The 15000-nt window shown below is 39.9% G+C and overlaps 1 protein-coding gene across 1 annotated transcript; it reads right to left on the bottom strand.

Moving 5' to 3' along the window:
• Positions 1-1893: 1893 nt before the first annotated feature.
• Positions 1894-7684, bottom strand: LOC119572057. Its single transcript, XM_037919069.1, has 4 exons — positions 7550-7684; positions 4920-5540; positions 4378-4625; positions 1894-2293 (listed from the first exon to the last, which is right to left on the bottom strand). Exons 2-4 carry the CDS (start codon positions 5062-5064, stop codon positions 2180-2182), a joined length of 507 nt encoding a protein of 168 aa, XP_037774997.1. The 5' UTR covers positions 5065-5540; positions 7550-7684; the 3' UTR covers positions 1894-2179.
• Positions 7685-15000: the final 7316 nt, after the last annotated feature.

Below are 15000 nucleotides of genomic sequence, written 5' to 3'. Positions count from 1 at the left end.
TTATAAAATAACTTGGGGGGGGGGGGGAATACAACAAAACCTACGGTTTCAACTCCATGTTGCCACCCAATGCTTATTTTATTCAGACTATAGAGCGAATAATGGTCAACTATGGAGTTAAAAGAAGAAGATGGAGTCTATATAACAAAAATATCCTATAGTCTGGATTTATCAGGAAATATGGCAAATAGAGACCTTGGGAAATAACAATTTCGAAAATACAACGTAGGCTCTTAGCATTATGAAGAAAGGGCAAGGGATGCTGGTACTGGGCATGAGTGGTCGCGCATGCTAGGGTGACGATGTAATCCCCCGGCAGCGAGGCCCAGGCCACTATGAATACTACTCGCCGGGAAAGGGTTACAGGTTTATGGATAAACGTTAAAAAGCAAATAATTATGATAGACATGTAACACTATTGAAAGATATAGTAGCAATAGGTGTAAAGAGGGGGGAGGGAGGAGTTAGAGTTAATGATTAAATGTGTTACACATCAAAAGTTGTACAGCACTTTAAGGTAATATGGAAATGAAGAGTTAAGAGGTGAGTAAATAGGGTAAGGTAGAGATTAGCAAATAGGAAGTGGCAGGGGTTAAGTGTGATTAAATCAAATCGAGGCAACATATGCATCTGATGAATGAGAAGGAAATGTCTGAGAAACGAAGGTTTTCTAATAATGTGGGAAAGAGGAGGCAGATGTCTGCAGAGAAGACAAAGAGGTAGGTGTAGGGCAGGATGTGGTAAAAGATGGGGTAGAATATTTAGTTTGTTCAGACAAACTAAATACAATAGATAGAGAATAAAAAATAGTAGTAGTCACTGGAGAAGTGGAAAAGACTATTGTCTAGATTTAACGCAATGTCACAGGGTGGTTTCCTGATACAAAAGCCCTCATTCCCAGGCTGTATTCGTAATAGTCCAGGCCCTGTCACTGGGCAATTGTGTAGGCACCATAGCATGTGCGGCATGATTGTACATGCCCCTGGAAAATGGGACTGGAGCACCATGGTACGTATACAAATGCCACCTGGAATATATTCCAAGCATGTCATGGCATGTACATACATGCCACCTAGTAGTAAAGGGTTAATGAGAGAGAGAGGGAGGGGAAAAAAGTTGAAAGTGGGGAGGATTAGGTTTGCCTTCAAAATTAGTCAGAGTAGATTAAACTTGAACTTGGGATTTAGATGTAATGTGACAAGGTGGGATCAGCTGCAGAAGGAAACTTTGCCTACTTGTTTTTAGAGACCTTATTGGAAGAGGTAAGGGGTTGTGGGGATCACAAAAATTCAATCCCACATGGCTTTGCTAAAAAGAGTAATCAAAAGGTTTGTAACGATGAAAGTAGTTAAAGAACAAGGATGGGAGGAAGAGGGATTGATGTTGAGAGGGACAATAAGGATGAAGTGTAGTAATGTCTGGGAAGGGGGCTGTAGATGAAGAAGATTTAGAAGAGGAGATGGAGTTAAGGATGTTGGGAGAGATAAAAACATTTCCTTAAGATTGAGTAATAACCTGAGTGGCTGGCCCGGAATGGCCTGAGGTGACAGTAGCTATCATGGGGATAGTAGTGTTTGGAGTTGTGATCAAAGGAAATAAGGGTACTTGTAGGCAGGAGACCTTGCAGAAGAGTTAGGGGAGGAAATGGGGATCCCACTGAATCAGTAGAAATTTAGGTCCACTATTTGCATATCTATGACAAACTGATCAATTAAGGCAATTATGGATAACACATAGCAACATTTGCCAAATTGAGACTGTAAAGAGATTTTTTCTATTGACATTACGTTACAGTGCTTTCAAATCTCTTCATCTCATATCTTCCCTTCTGAATTTCCTTGTTGAACATAATATATGTAATAATTTAATGCCTGTGGAACAAATCAAAACTACTTGTATTTTTTCATATATTTAAATAAACTACAGACACGGTCTTGTACCCTATTATTAAATGCTGTGACTGAAAATATCCATGACCATACCCCAAGTACATCTATTTCTTCTTCCAGTCAAACTTTCTTTCCACTGTAAATTATTATGAAGTTAATATAAAATAAACATTACATTATTAAAAAAAATATTAAGTTGTGTACATAAAATATTTTTTTCTTTGTATACATCATTTATGGAAACAAATATTTGTACTAGCACATTTACTCTATTTTTTATTACTCTTGATTTATCTCTTTCTTCTCCTTGTTGCCTTGGTGAGAGCATCCTGGGCAACCTTGCGCTTCCGAGTTGATCTTCTTGTCTGACTTTGTGAGGGATTTAAGTCTATGTCCTCGGGATCCTGAAAAATATAGACAGAAAATTAAATTACTAAATATAATAATCCAACTTGGTCAAAATTTGCTCTCCTTCCCTCTCTTTCTCTCTCTCTCTCTCTCCCCCTTCCCCTCCCCCTCTCTTTTGCTCTATCTCTCTATCTTCTCCCCCTCCTCTCTCTCTCTCTCTCTCTTATTATCATTATTATTTATTTTTAAATAATGATTAGATTATTATTATTATTATTTTAATTATACCATCTCTTCTCCCCTCTTTCCCCCCCCCCCCCTCTCTCTCTCTCTCTCTCTCCCTCTTTACCTCTCTCTTTCTCTCTCTCTCCTCTTTACCTCTCTCTCTCTCTCTCTCTCCCTCTTTACCTCTCTCTCTCTCTCTCTCTTTACCCCTCTCTCCTCTCTCTCTCTCTCCCCCTCTTTACCTCTCTCCCTCTCTCTCTCCCCCTCTTACCTACTCTCCTCTCTCTCTCTCCCCTCTTTACCCTCTCTTCCTCTCCCTTCTTTACCTCTCTCTCTCTCTCCCTCTCTCTCTCCTCTCTCTTTACCTCTCTCCTCTCTCTCCCCTCTTACCTCTCTCTCTCTCCTCCCTCTCCTCTTCCTCTCTCTCTTCTCTCTCCCTCCCTTTCCTCTTCTCTCTCTCTCTCTCTCCCTCTCTCCTCTCTCTATCTCTCTCCTCTCTCTCTCCCCCTCTTTACTACCTCACTCCTCTCTCTCTCTCTTACTCCTCTCTCTCTCTCTCTCTCTCCCCTCTCTTTACCTCTCTCCCTCTCTCTCTCTCTTTACCTCTCTCCCTCTCTCACTCCCCCTCTTTACCTCTCTCTCTCTCTCTCTCTCTCCCTCTTTACCTCTCTCTCTCTCTCTCCCCCTCTTTACCTCTCTCTCTCTCTCTCTCTCTCTCTTTCTCTTTCTCTCTCTCTCTCTCTCTCTCTCTCCCTCTCTCTCTCTCTCCCTGTCTATCTATTCTCTTCCTCCCTCTCTCCCTCTTTCTCTTCCCCCCCTCTCTCCCTCTTTCTCTTCCCCTTCTCTCTCCCTCTTTCTAGATTATTATGATGATGATCACTGGCATTATCATTATCTTAAATTAATTAATAAATTCAAAAGCAGAAGATTGATTATACATACAGCTTAAAACTATGTGTCTACAGACTGCCCATAGATATCACAGAATTCATTACATTCAGCGTAAAATGTATAAGGACATGGTAGGGGATAAAAGGCAGGGGGAAGGTTAAGAGGCAACAAGCTGGGGTACAGGGAAACCTGGTGGCAGTGGTTTTACTGCTATCATCATTATCATCATCATCAACACTATTATTATTAACATTATTATATCATTATGAAAATATATTTATGTATATAATAACTGACTGAGAAATAGATTAAAAAACACTGAATAAATGAGAAGTTTCCCCCTCTTTTCCAAATTCAAAACAAATACATATTAGGTCTAATATTTTACAATGTTCAGAATGAGGATAGTTTCTTAATTAATGATAATTTCTCATAATTATATTTCTGATATATTGCATTATTAAATAATGCAAGATCCCATTATGAATATGAAAATACATATATCAAATGTTATAATCATACTACACAAGAATATTTACAAAAGCAAATTTAGACTCCTTGTACCTCAGGCTTCTCACCAATATGTTGAGAAAGAGAAACTACACTACAGGCAATGTATCCTCCTACAACAATCCATTGATGGTTTTGTCAATCACAAAACAAGCAAGCATGGTTTGTAGTGTGACCATCAACTTGGCAAACATTTATACCTGGTACTCACACCCTCCCACAAACACCCACACCCACCAAGAAACTCCCTCTCTGTGACTCTGAAAGTTTGTAAATGACATATTTCAGTGTCATTATTATTATGTTATTAAAATTATGGTAACAGCAATAGAATAACTAGCACATGCCATCTAATCATCTCTCCCTACCCTTGTTGCCTCCCTGCCTCTTCTCTTCACATACCCCCGTAGTCAAACTCCCACACTTGCCATCCTAGCATATATCGGTTTTTAGAAATTTATAAATCAAGAAAGCATAAATAACCTGCTACTGAAAAAAGATATATAGAGCTCACTACAGCATCTAGTAGTTGAGATGGTATGTAGTCTGGGTCCCCTTGAGAGTCCTCCAAAAGTGACTGTGTCTCTGGGCCCAACTCCTGCAAGGCTGGCACAGGGAGTGCACCAAATGTCTTGTTGCTTCTGGTAGATCTTCTCCCTAACTGTGGGCTTGGGGTCTTCACAGATTCCTGATCATCTGAGCAGCTTTCAGGCTGATGGCCTGGAATTATGTCTTCATCTTCATTTTCTTCTAAATTATCTCCTGAAAGATGAAAGAAAGAATGAACAAATTTTAATTTTGCACAGCAAAATTACTTTTGGAATATTTTTAGCATAATGAGTAAGTTTTGTTGAACTTTACCCAAATTAATGTGTGAATACTTCAAAGTTTAAGCTAAAGGCATAATATTCTAACTTCAACCTTTTAAATCGCAGGATATGAAATCTTCATAACTAAATATCTTCAACAAGAGCGAACCACTGTTATTCACATTGCATACAACTGAAAAAAAAGGGAAGAATGCTGGAGAATTACACCATCAAAGAAGATAAATACCTAGAAGCTCAGGATTTTGTATGATGAGAGGATCACAGTCTTGGAGCAAACTAAAGCTACCACAACTTGATTGTGAACCTGCTGGACTTCCAGAAAAAAAGTCTGGACTGGGTTCTACCACAGTGTTTTCACAGGATTCTTCCATTATATTTTTTACAGTTGAAAATCCATCTTTATCAACTTTCTGTCTATTCACAGTGCTAGATGTCAGAGGTGGTTCTACTAAATTTACTTTGGCACTTCTGATTTCATCATTATTTTCAGGAATTTCACCATCAGAAACTGTACTATCATTTACACAATTTTCTTTGGATTTCTCTTGTTCACTAAGAACACCATCTGTTAATGTGTTAGAGTTAAACAGAGAAAATAATTTTTTAATTTTGCCTGTCTGCTGTTCTCTCTCACTTTCATTATTTCTACTCTTGAGCTCATCATCCTCACTCGTACTTTTAGGACGCAACCTGCTCTTTCCTGCATTAAGAGCCACATTTCCTTCTTCAGATTTCGTATTCACTTCCTCTGATTGCTCCTTCTTCGACTCCTTTGCTCTCTTGGCATCTGCTCTTCTTTTCTTTACCTCAGCAATTAGCTTAGCAAAATGATCTTCATTTTTCTTGACTGGAATATAAAAAAAAAGGAAAAAGTGAAAAGAAAAGAGAAGAAAAGAAGAGAGAGAAAAAAAAGCTAAGCACATGCATATACTGTACCTATAGCTGTTCTGGGTGTGCCTATGCAAAATGTTTATGTACTGCTCTGCTATACTACTTACACAATTTTTTTATATTCAGTATTTACAAAGGTAATAACAAAATAAAAATAAAAGTACTTTTGAAAATCAAATATTATAGAACCTGAAAAAAAAAAAATAATAATAATAAAATAAAAAATAAAAAAAAAATTAAAATTAAACACAGATGTATTTGTGTATTTGACAACAAAGTTGGTAATGTAAAGTAACATTTCATCCATCAATAAAACAGTGTTTTACAAACTGGTAATAGAGGTTGGTATAGAGTTCTAATTTATCATGATTTCTATTAGTATTATTATTAATAACTGGTCTACTTCATTTCTCATGCGATGTAAGATACAAGTTTATCTTGTAAATTTATAAATCTAAAACTTTAAAATCTGCATTTCTTTCTACGAATGCCACTATACAGAATATTTGATGTGAATGTTTACAATGCTTTTTATGGTAATTAATACATACCCATCACATCAAAAACTTCTTTCCATTCCCTAGAATAAATTGAGTCCATGCTCTCTGTTATTCTTGCTGTTGCTCTAGCTCTCACACTTACTCTCACTCTTTCCCTCCCTTAGACCTCTCCCTCTCGCTCTCTCCCTTTTCCTCTCTTTACTATCTGAGTCGTATTTGAATAGTTTATGAGGTCTTGTCAAATTTATTTGGCATATATGTAATTAACAAAAACATTATGTAATTATTTATACAACATTAAGTGCCTTTTACTCAGCACCTCAAATTCATGTAAAGTTAAAGTCAAAGTTAACATCACCTGTAAACATGCAGAAATCTAGGGCTAGAAACATGAAAATCGATCCCTATCATGCAGCCAAATGAAGAAAGGAGTTGATTGTACTTTGGATTATTTTGAAGACTGGCCTATCCTTTTGCCAGTCTTGGGTTTCTTTTGAATTTATGTCCAATAGAAAATCTGTAGAATATAATAAGACATGGGCTGCTTAACTCTGTGTCATCAGGAAAATGTTGCATTTTGTTTTGGGAAATGTCTCTGCACACAGATCTCTCCACAAGTGCTTAGCCACAAAGGAGTCAATTAGTAGACCTTGTGATCTTACCTGATTTCATCTTTCCTTGAGTTTGCAAAAAAAAGTATTTTCTTTACTAACACTATCAGTATCAATGCTGTTATCATCATTATAGACATTATAATTATTATAATGTAATTGACATTACTAACAGCAATATAAGATACTAGAAAATATTTCCCAAAATTAAGGAAAAGAGCAGAGATAAAATAAGTAAATTAGTGAGTGTTTGTACTTGTGAGCAGTCTATGTGTAAAGACATTTAAAACTTAAACCCATAGTGGGCATGGTATGAACGTACATGCTCTTCATGGCAGCAACAGGTTAATCAAGATACCTTCTATGAGTAATAAGTGAGGAGGTGTTAACTATCTTGAAGAATAGTCTTGATAATTTTGCTTTGCCAAGCATGCTTATAGTTGCCATGAAAAAACTCATTATGATGGGCACAGCTATAGGCATCATGACTCCCTTAAGTGAGTCGGGAAGGAAGTTCTGCTATATGCAGTGGACTCCCTGGCCAAAGGTTAAACGATTGCCAGAAATCAGCGGAATGAGCGACACCCAGAAATTTCTGGTAACAGCACTGTAGGGTTTAAAGTGTTTGCAGGCTAAAAAGGATGCATTACAGTATGGGAGTATATGTTTAACAGCTGTTATAGTCCATTTTAGCAATATCTAATACAGATTAGAACAGGAGAGCAAAATTTTTCCTTCTACTAAACATGCCTTGTTACCGGGATGTGGTGGACAGGTATTACAATTTGATATCTCTTTAATCTCTATAGTTGTACAAACACATTCACACAAATGAATAGAGAATTTTGACTTACTATAATCATTTTGTTCTTTCTCGATGATCTCTGGTGCCGTTTTTCTATCATAAGTAAAAATCTATAAAGAAAAAGAAGGATGACTGACAAATACATTCTGTCTATATGTCCTTAAGAAATTATTTTAATTTTAAGTCAAAAGAGTTTGTTTTCACATCAGCATGCATGATGAAAATTAGTTCTCAGTAGGATTATATAAATCTTAATGCTGCATTTGGTAAACATCATTTTTTAAAGAAATCAAAAAATATGTCACTGAACATGACCTTTTCAGATACTTAATTATCATTTCTGGAACATCACCAGGTATATATTTTTTTTTCCACATTCTGGTCGAGAGCACTTATGTATAAAACTAGAACTGACATGTTATGAATCATTATCTAACATACTGACCTTTCTTCCTTCTTGTGTTCTGAAGTGTAACTCGCAGTCTTCTTATAATTACTTATTTTACTTTTCAGGTTCTGTCTATTAGTGCCCTTCTTAATTGTAATGTTTACAGAATGATGTGGATTTGAAAACTATGATTGTCATAACAATACTAGTTCCTTTTTGAATGGCCCTTCTAGCACAAAATCTTTAACCCATTCAGGTGGTGTCTAATCATGCCATGGCAAACCAAGCCCAATTGTTGAGCAGCAAGGATATATGCCACACATGGTTGAGCCTGCTGTCCACGGTAAACACTACACAATTGTTTGCTTCCTTGACCCTACCAGCAGTCATTGAGGGGATACAGCCCCTCAATAGTAGACTTTTTTTTTTTTTTACCTTCTTACTATTAGTATTAGTAACAGTGGTCTGAGCTGTGGTCAAAGGAGAGGCAAGGGATGGGACATCAGAGATCAAATTTAGCCTTAATGCCCCTATTAAGGATAAAAAATCTTTATTATTGGCCATGAGCCCAAAATAAGTGGGGAGAAAAAACAGTGTATCCCTCAGGGTCCCCATAGCGATTAACCCATTGCCGACGGGTGGCATGTACGTACATGCCATGGCATGGCGGGACCATCTGCCGGGGGCACGTACGCACATGCCATAGAGTATGCATGGACATGCCATGAGTTTTTTTTTGTTACAATCACGGCAAAAGATTTATTTTTTTGCCAGTGAAAGTGTGATTAAGTCGGTTCTAACACTTTCTCATTTTTACCATGCAACAAACAAAAAAAATGCAACAAACCGACAATTTCAACTCCATGATGCCACACACTGCTTATTTTATTCGGACTATAGACCGAATAATGATCAACTATGGAGTCTATATAACAACAAAAATGCCCTTCAGTCTCGATTTATCAGGAAGTTTGGCAAGTAGAGACTGTAAAAAATAATGAAAATTGAAAATACAACATATCTTCGTAGTATTACGAAGAAACGGCATGGGATGCTGGTATTTGGCATGAGTGGTCGCGCATGCTCGGGCGACGATATAAGCCCCCGGCAGCGAGGGCCCAGGCCACTATGAATGCTACCTGTCAATTATGGGTTAAGGGTTAGGTGATTAACCAAGGGATACTGTGCCTAGGCTCCTGGAGGCCATTCCAGAACTGACACAAACCCAGCCTTTAATTCTTTCCACACAGCTCTCACACCTTAGGAAGTGGACAGAAGAAAGGGATAAAGAAGAGAAGGAAATGGAAAGGAGGAGAAGAAAAGAACATACAAAATTAGTTGGGGCAGGGGCTGAGGTCCAAGGTAGTGTATGGTTAATAGTTAAAAGCAAAACAAATGTGCTAGACATCTAAGGTCATGTAGGAAGGTACAGTAAGAGGTAGTGAAAGGCGGTTGAGTTAGTAGTTAGTTGCCATACATCAACTATCTAGATTAATATTGAAAAGGTTAAAGATGGTTAAAGGAGTTGATGAGTGAATGGGTTAAGGTAGGGGATTAGATAAGGGGATCAGATCAAATGAAGGATATGTATGTGTCTGAGGAACGAGAACAGGTTGTCAAAGCAGAAAGTGTGATATTCTGTAAGGATGTCTAATAGGTTGGGAGTCGGTGAATGGAGGATAGGTGGGGGAAAGTAGAAGTATAGGCTGCATCAAAGCGCAGATAGGATAAGAGAATGTGTGGAATTGAAAGAGGGAATGGTATTGGAGTGGAGTGTCATTACATAATTTATTAGTGCAGAGACTTGACAAGAAAGACTGCCATCAGTTATACAAGAAGGTCTTAAAGTGGAGGTAATAATTCATGGCTGGAATACGTAAGAAACGTGGTTGGTGTGATGTGGACACAGCAGGCGCTGTTCATTGCTGGGGATTCCAGCATAGCTGGGCACCCAGCAAAATCTGATAGTTTTATGGCATCTTACAGACAAGGGGGTTGGTTGAGTGCGTTGACTTTATGAGAGTTAATGAGTTACAGGAGTCAGTAAAATAGTGAAAGAGGAAGGAGGGAGTGAGTATGTGTGCTTTAAGGCAAAAAGGAGTGTCTACATTTCTGTAGTAAGGACACTGGACTCTGGAGGGAGGGGGTATTTGAAAGTGTGAATTGGGAAGGTTACTGCAAAACCAGCACCGGAGGAGGATTTAGTCATCCGTGTAAACATAAATACAGGAGGAATGAATGGAGACATGGTCAAGGAAACGGGTGAGAAGGACAGGGGGGGGGGGGGTATCTGATTTTGATAGGTCAGGGAAAACAGAGGAGCAAATACAGGGGTAAGGTATATGCCATGGACAGAATGGACAGAAAACAGAAGAGGTCAGAGATGGGGAAAAGGGGAATGGGAGAGGAGGGTATTCATGCAAATGGAGAAGGGAGTAGGTAAATGTGGAGAAGCAACGGTAGGATGCAGGGATCATGGAATAGTTAGTTTAGTGAGGGAAAGTTGGTGGTATTGAGCATAGCAACGGAGAGAAAGTAGGGTACGGCATTGAGACAGAGATGGCATGCCTGATTCAGTGTACATGCTCTCAACTGAAGAGGAACAAAAGGCACCAAGGGTTACGTGAAGTGGTGGATTGTATCAAGATGAGCAAGGAGGGAGGTTGAGGCAGAGGAGTAGATATGGGATTCATAATCTAGTGGAGAGGATCAAGGTAACATGAAGTTGGAGGAGAGTTTTGCTATCTGAGCACCAGGATATAAGGGACAGAATTTCTAAGATTCGGTGGTGGTGGTGAGCTTTTTCTTTAATGTAAAAGATATGGTCTCGCCAGGACAATTTGGAGTCAAAAATAACACTAAGGAATTTGCCAGAGGAATGGTATTGGAGTGGAGTGTCATATAAGAAGAGTGGAGGTTAGGGACCTACACGTGTGCAAGAGAAAAGGATGGAGAAACATTTGGAGGTAGAAAAAAGGAAGCCATGGCTAGTGGTGCAGGAAAATACTGCTGATATTGCAGACTGAAGGAACTGGCAGAGATTTGGTATAGATGTGCCTACAAGGCAGTGTGCTGAGCACACTGCCTTGTGGGATGACTTCGAACTGAGGAAATGATGATGAAGTGGAAGGGGCAATTTTGACCTGGAAAGTGCATTTGGAGAGGAAAGACTTTATAAGGACACCCATGTTTCCATGTATACTAGGGAGGACAATTTTTGGAGAATATGGTACCACCATGTAGTAACATATGCTTTTTCTAGGTCAAAGAATATGGCTAATACAGATTCATGGCATGCAAATGCAGATGTAATATATGTATTAAAATGAGCAAGGGGGTCAGCTGTACCTCAGGCCCGACAGAAACCAAACTGGGAAGGAGAGAGAAGATTGTGAGATTCAAAATACCACATTAAGCGGAAGTTATCCATTCGCTCTATTAGTTTGCACAAGCAGCTAGTTAGAGCGATGGGGCGGTAATCTTGAGGGAGGATACCCGATTTATTGGGTTTCAAGAAGGGGAGGCTCAGCGCTTCTCGCCTATGAGAAGGAAAATTTCCCGATGTCTAATATGTGGTTGAAAATAGTAAATAGGAAGGATAGAGAGGAAGAAGGAAGGTGTCAGAGCATGAATACTGTCAGGGCTTTCATGAGTGTTGCGGCATGACTGTAAGGTAGGATAGGTGAGTTCAGAGGAAGAAAAAGGAATCTTCACCTTATCCTCAGCAGAAGATAAGGTATTATATCTGAAATGGACTAGAAGGGGGGGGGGGGTAGGAATAGCAGAGAGTGAAGTGACAGTATGCCAGTCAGCTCTATCAAAGCACCAATGTGGGGAGTTAGGAAGTGGTACATACGAAGTAGGAGAGAGGAAACTTGGAAAGTGATTTAGAACTGAGCAATGGAAATCTAAATGAAGAGAAGGGGTGCATAGAGAGAGATCAATGCATGAAAAAGATTGCGTGTGTATGTCAAAGTGTGTGGGGCGATCTAGATTAAGAATTATAAGGTCAGTTGTGGAGAGGAAGCACTCTAGAAATCGGCCACGGGAGTTGGTGATAGAATCACTCCAAAGAGTGGGGCGGCAGTTAAAATCACCAACTATGAGGAAAGGAGGTTGGAGTTGGGAAATTAGATTTTCAAAGGCAACAAAGTCAATGGGGTGGGAAGGGGAAAAGTAGACTGAAATAACTGTGATCCAACTGCGAATAAGATGCGAATAATTGTGAACAGGACAGTGGTTTGGAAGGGAGGTATGACATAAGGTGTTTTCTGATAAGTATAGATGAGACTTAAAGGGAGTGTGAAGAAGAAACAAAATGGTAGTTGGGGATTGGTATAGGAGGATGTGTAAGAAAAGTCTCTTGGAAGCAGATAATGGATGGGTTATAAGAAGAAACATTATGACACAGGTCAGGTCTATGAGAACGGAAATTGCAAATATTCCAATGTAAGTCAACTACACTTTAGTTGATCTATGAGTGATAACGGTTATAGTGCTTGTGGAAAATTTGAAGGGGAAGGTGCTAGGGGGTGAGATAAAAGATGAGAGGGGGAAGGTGATGATGTATAAGGAGGGGTATCAGGAGGTGGAGGAGCTGGAGCTAGGGGGGATGGGCTGTGTTGTGAGGGAGTAGGAGGTAGGGGTGTAGGGGGAATATGAGTAGGAGGAGGATGGATATCAGCAGTCACTTAAGAGTGTGGAGGGAGCAGGAATTGTGGAATTTGAGGGTAGATAAGGGGTTTCAAGGTCAGTTTGGGACTCGAGTTCATAATTTTGAAAATCTTCTAGAGTTTCTGTAAAGGAGTTGGATGGGGAATTTTGTGAGACAAAGGTTTTCTTATCAGGGAGGAAGGGGGAGGGGAAGAGGAGACTGGTGTCTGAGGAGTAGAGGCAAAGGTAGGTGGAGGCAAGTGTGTGGTAGAAGAAGGGGTGGAACATTTAGTCTACTGCGAGTAGTTTGGGGAGGGAGAGGGGAAGGCGTTGGGGCTGCAGTAGAGATTGGAGTGTCTGGATTTAGAATGACAAAAGAATTTGACTGGGGAAGGTAGGAGGTATAAGTAGGGAAGTAAGATGTAGGAGGGATAGGTATAGAGGAGGGTGTAGGAATGTCTTGGGAGGGAGGGGGAGGGGCAGAGTGAGTGATATTACTGAAGAAAGAAAAAAGAGAAAAGCCTCGTAGACGTGTTTCCGGTCTGGCTTCACGTAGAGTGAATCCAAGTCTGAATCTGAGAGTTGCCACCTCAGATTCAAATTTATAGGTGGGGCAGCCCCTATAAAATACATTATGGGCACTGCCATAGTTAGCACATGTGCATGACTGTGCAGAGCAGTTTGATTGAGTATGACCTGGTTGGGCATCTGGGTATGGAACAGCAATGTTTGGCAGGATGTCCTAAACACCAACAATTTTGGCACTGACAGGGAGGAGGTTGATATGCTCAGACAGGGAGGGATTCTCCACCAATGTAAACATTAATGGGAAGGTCATGTCTACAGAAAGTAATTTTGGCAATGTTAGTGGGGTTCTTATGATGACCTCTGGGAGGAATGGAGTAGCACTGTACTGATTTAGCACCATAGTCTGTGAGGCTGGCGTGTAAGTCTTCTCCACAATCTGACCAATTTTTGTTATAGATAGGGCAGTTTACTGGAGAGATAGAGACAGTTCCAGTGCAAGCATTGTGGGTTGGATGAGGTTCTGCAGGAATGGGACTACTAGAGAGATCAGTTGATAATGCTATAGCTTGGTTTTCCGATGTTACTATGATGAGACGGGAACGATCGGGTCGGCTACAGAAAGAGACTTTGCCTACTTGTTTTTTTGAGACATTGCTGAGTTGTGGAAGGGATCACGAATAAATCGGTCTCATTTGGCTGGGCTAAATAGAGTATTTAAGATATTTGTAGAGATGGGGGTAGTAGAAAGACAGGGACGTGTGGAAGAGGGAGTAGTGTTGAGGGAGGTAGTACTGTGGAGAGGTGGACAATAAGGCTGTAAAGTAGTAAAAAAGGAGGATGGGATAGTTGATGAAGAAGGCTGTGGGTAATATAGGTGATAAAGTTGAGAATGCTGGGAGAGTAAGAATGTCTCCTTGAGACTGGGGTCAGGGAATTGGTAGAGTTTGAGTTGGTGGGGGCTATTTGATGAAGCCTCATTGCCCTTAATAAGGATATAACATCTTCATTATTGGCCATGGTAAGCCTGAAGTATGTTGGGGAGAGAAACATTCCACCAATCAGGGTCTCCTTGAGGGGTAATGGTGAGACAACTAAAACAGGGGAATACTGTGCCCATGGCTCCCTCAGGCCATTCAGGGCTCGCACAAAGTCAGCCTTTCATCCTTTTAGCAAGACTCTCACACCTTAGGTAGTGGATAGAAGGGGGTTGGGGAAGGGACAGAAACAAAAAAACAGGAGTGGAAAAAAGACCATGCAAATTTAGTTGAGTCGAGAGCTGAGTCCCAAGGCAGGGGAGTTCCCCAGCACTGGTCCCAGTCTTTATCTCCTAGGCCCCACCACAACAACGGACAAGGGATTGGGGGGCAAGGTAGTGGAGATCCCCATCAGTTTCCATCTCCTAAGCACCCCCCCCCCCCCATGATAACAACAAGCCAGGGAGTGAGAGGGTTACTCAAGTAAAAACAATAAATGCATAAACACATTCACACTAACAGCCTGGGCACATGACATATGGTTAGAGGTTAACACAAGGAAAAGCTTAAGAATTAATAAACTGATTATCCACTATTATGGTTTTAGTCTTGATTATAATGGGTGAGACAGTATGCACTTTTTTTGTTTACTGCTGGATCTGATATTTTTCAAGGCAACCAAGTGCTGCCCAATAATGCTGACACATCTTGAAACTTCACCAATAATCATATATGCCAACTGATATTCATTCATAAACAGTTGTTCATTTAATACTGCTACTAATAAGGTGTTGCCAAAGGGCTTGGGGAAACTCCTTTCTGCAACTTTACCACAAATAAAATTACATGTGGACTATTCTCTTTTTTCTTTTCTTTTTCTCCAGATATGATTCACATTTCATTTTGGTGGACAGTTACATGTAAAATTCAAAATATTTTCAATAATATTATGTGTAT

The sequence above is a fragment of the Penaeus monodon genome, chromosome 4 (genome assembly GCF_015228065.2).
Source record: "Penaeus monodon isolate SGIC_2016 chromosome 4, NSTDA_Pmon_1, whole genome shotgun sequence".
Taxonomy (NCBI): Eukaryota; Metazoa; Arthropoda; class Malacostraca; order Decapoda; family Penaeidae; genus Penaeus; species Penaeus monodon.
Note: the sequence above shows the minus strand (reverse complement) of the source record. Positions and strands in the feature narration are given on the sequence as shown.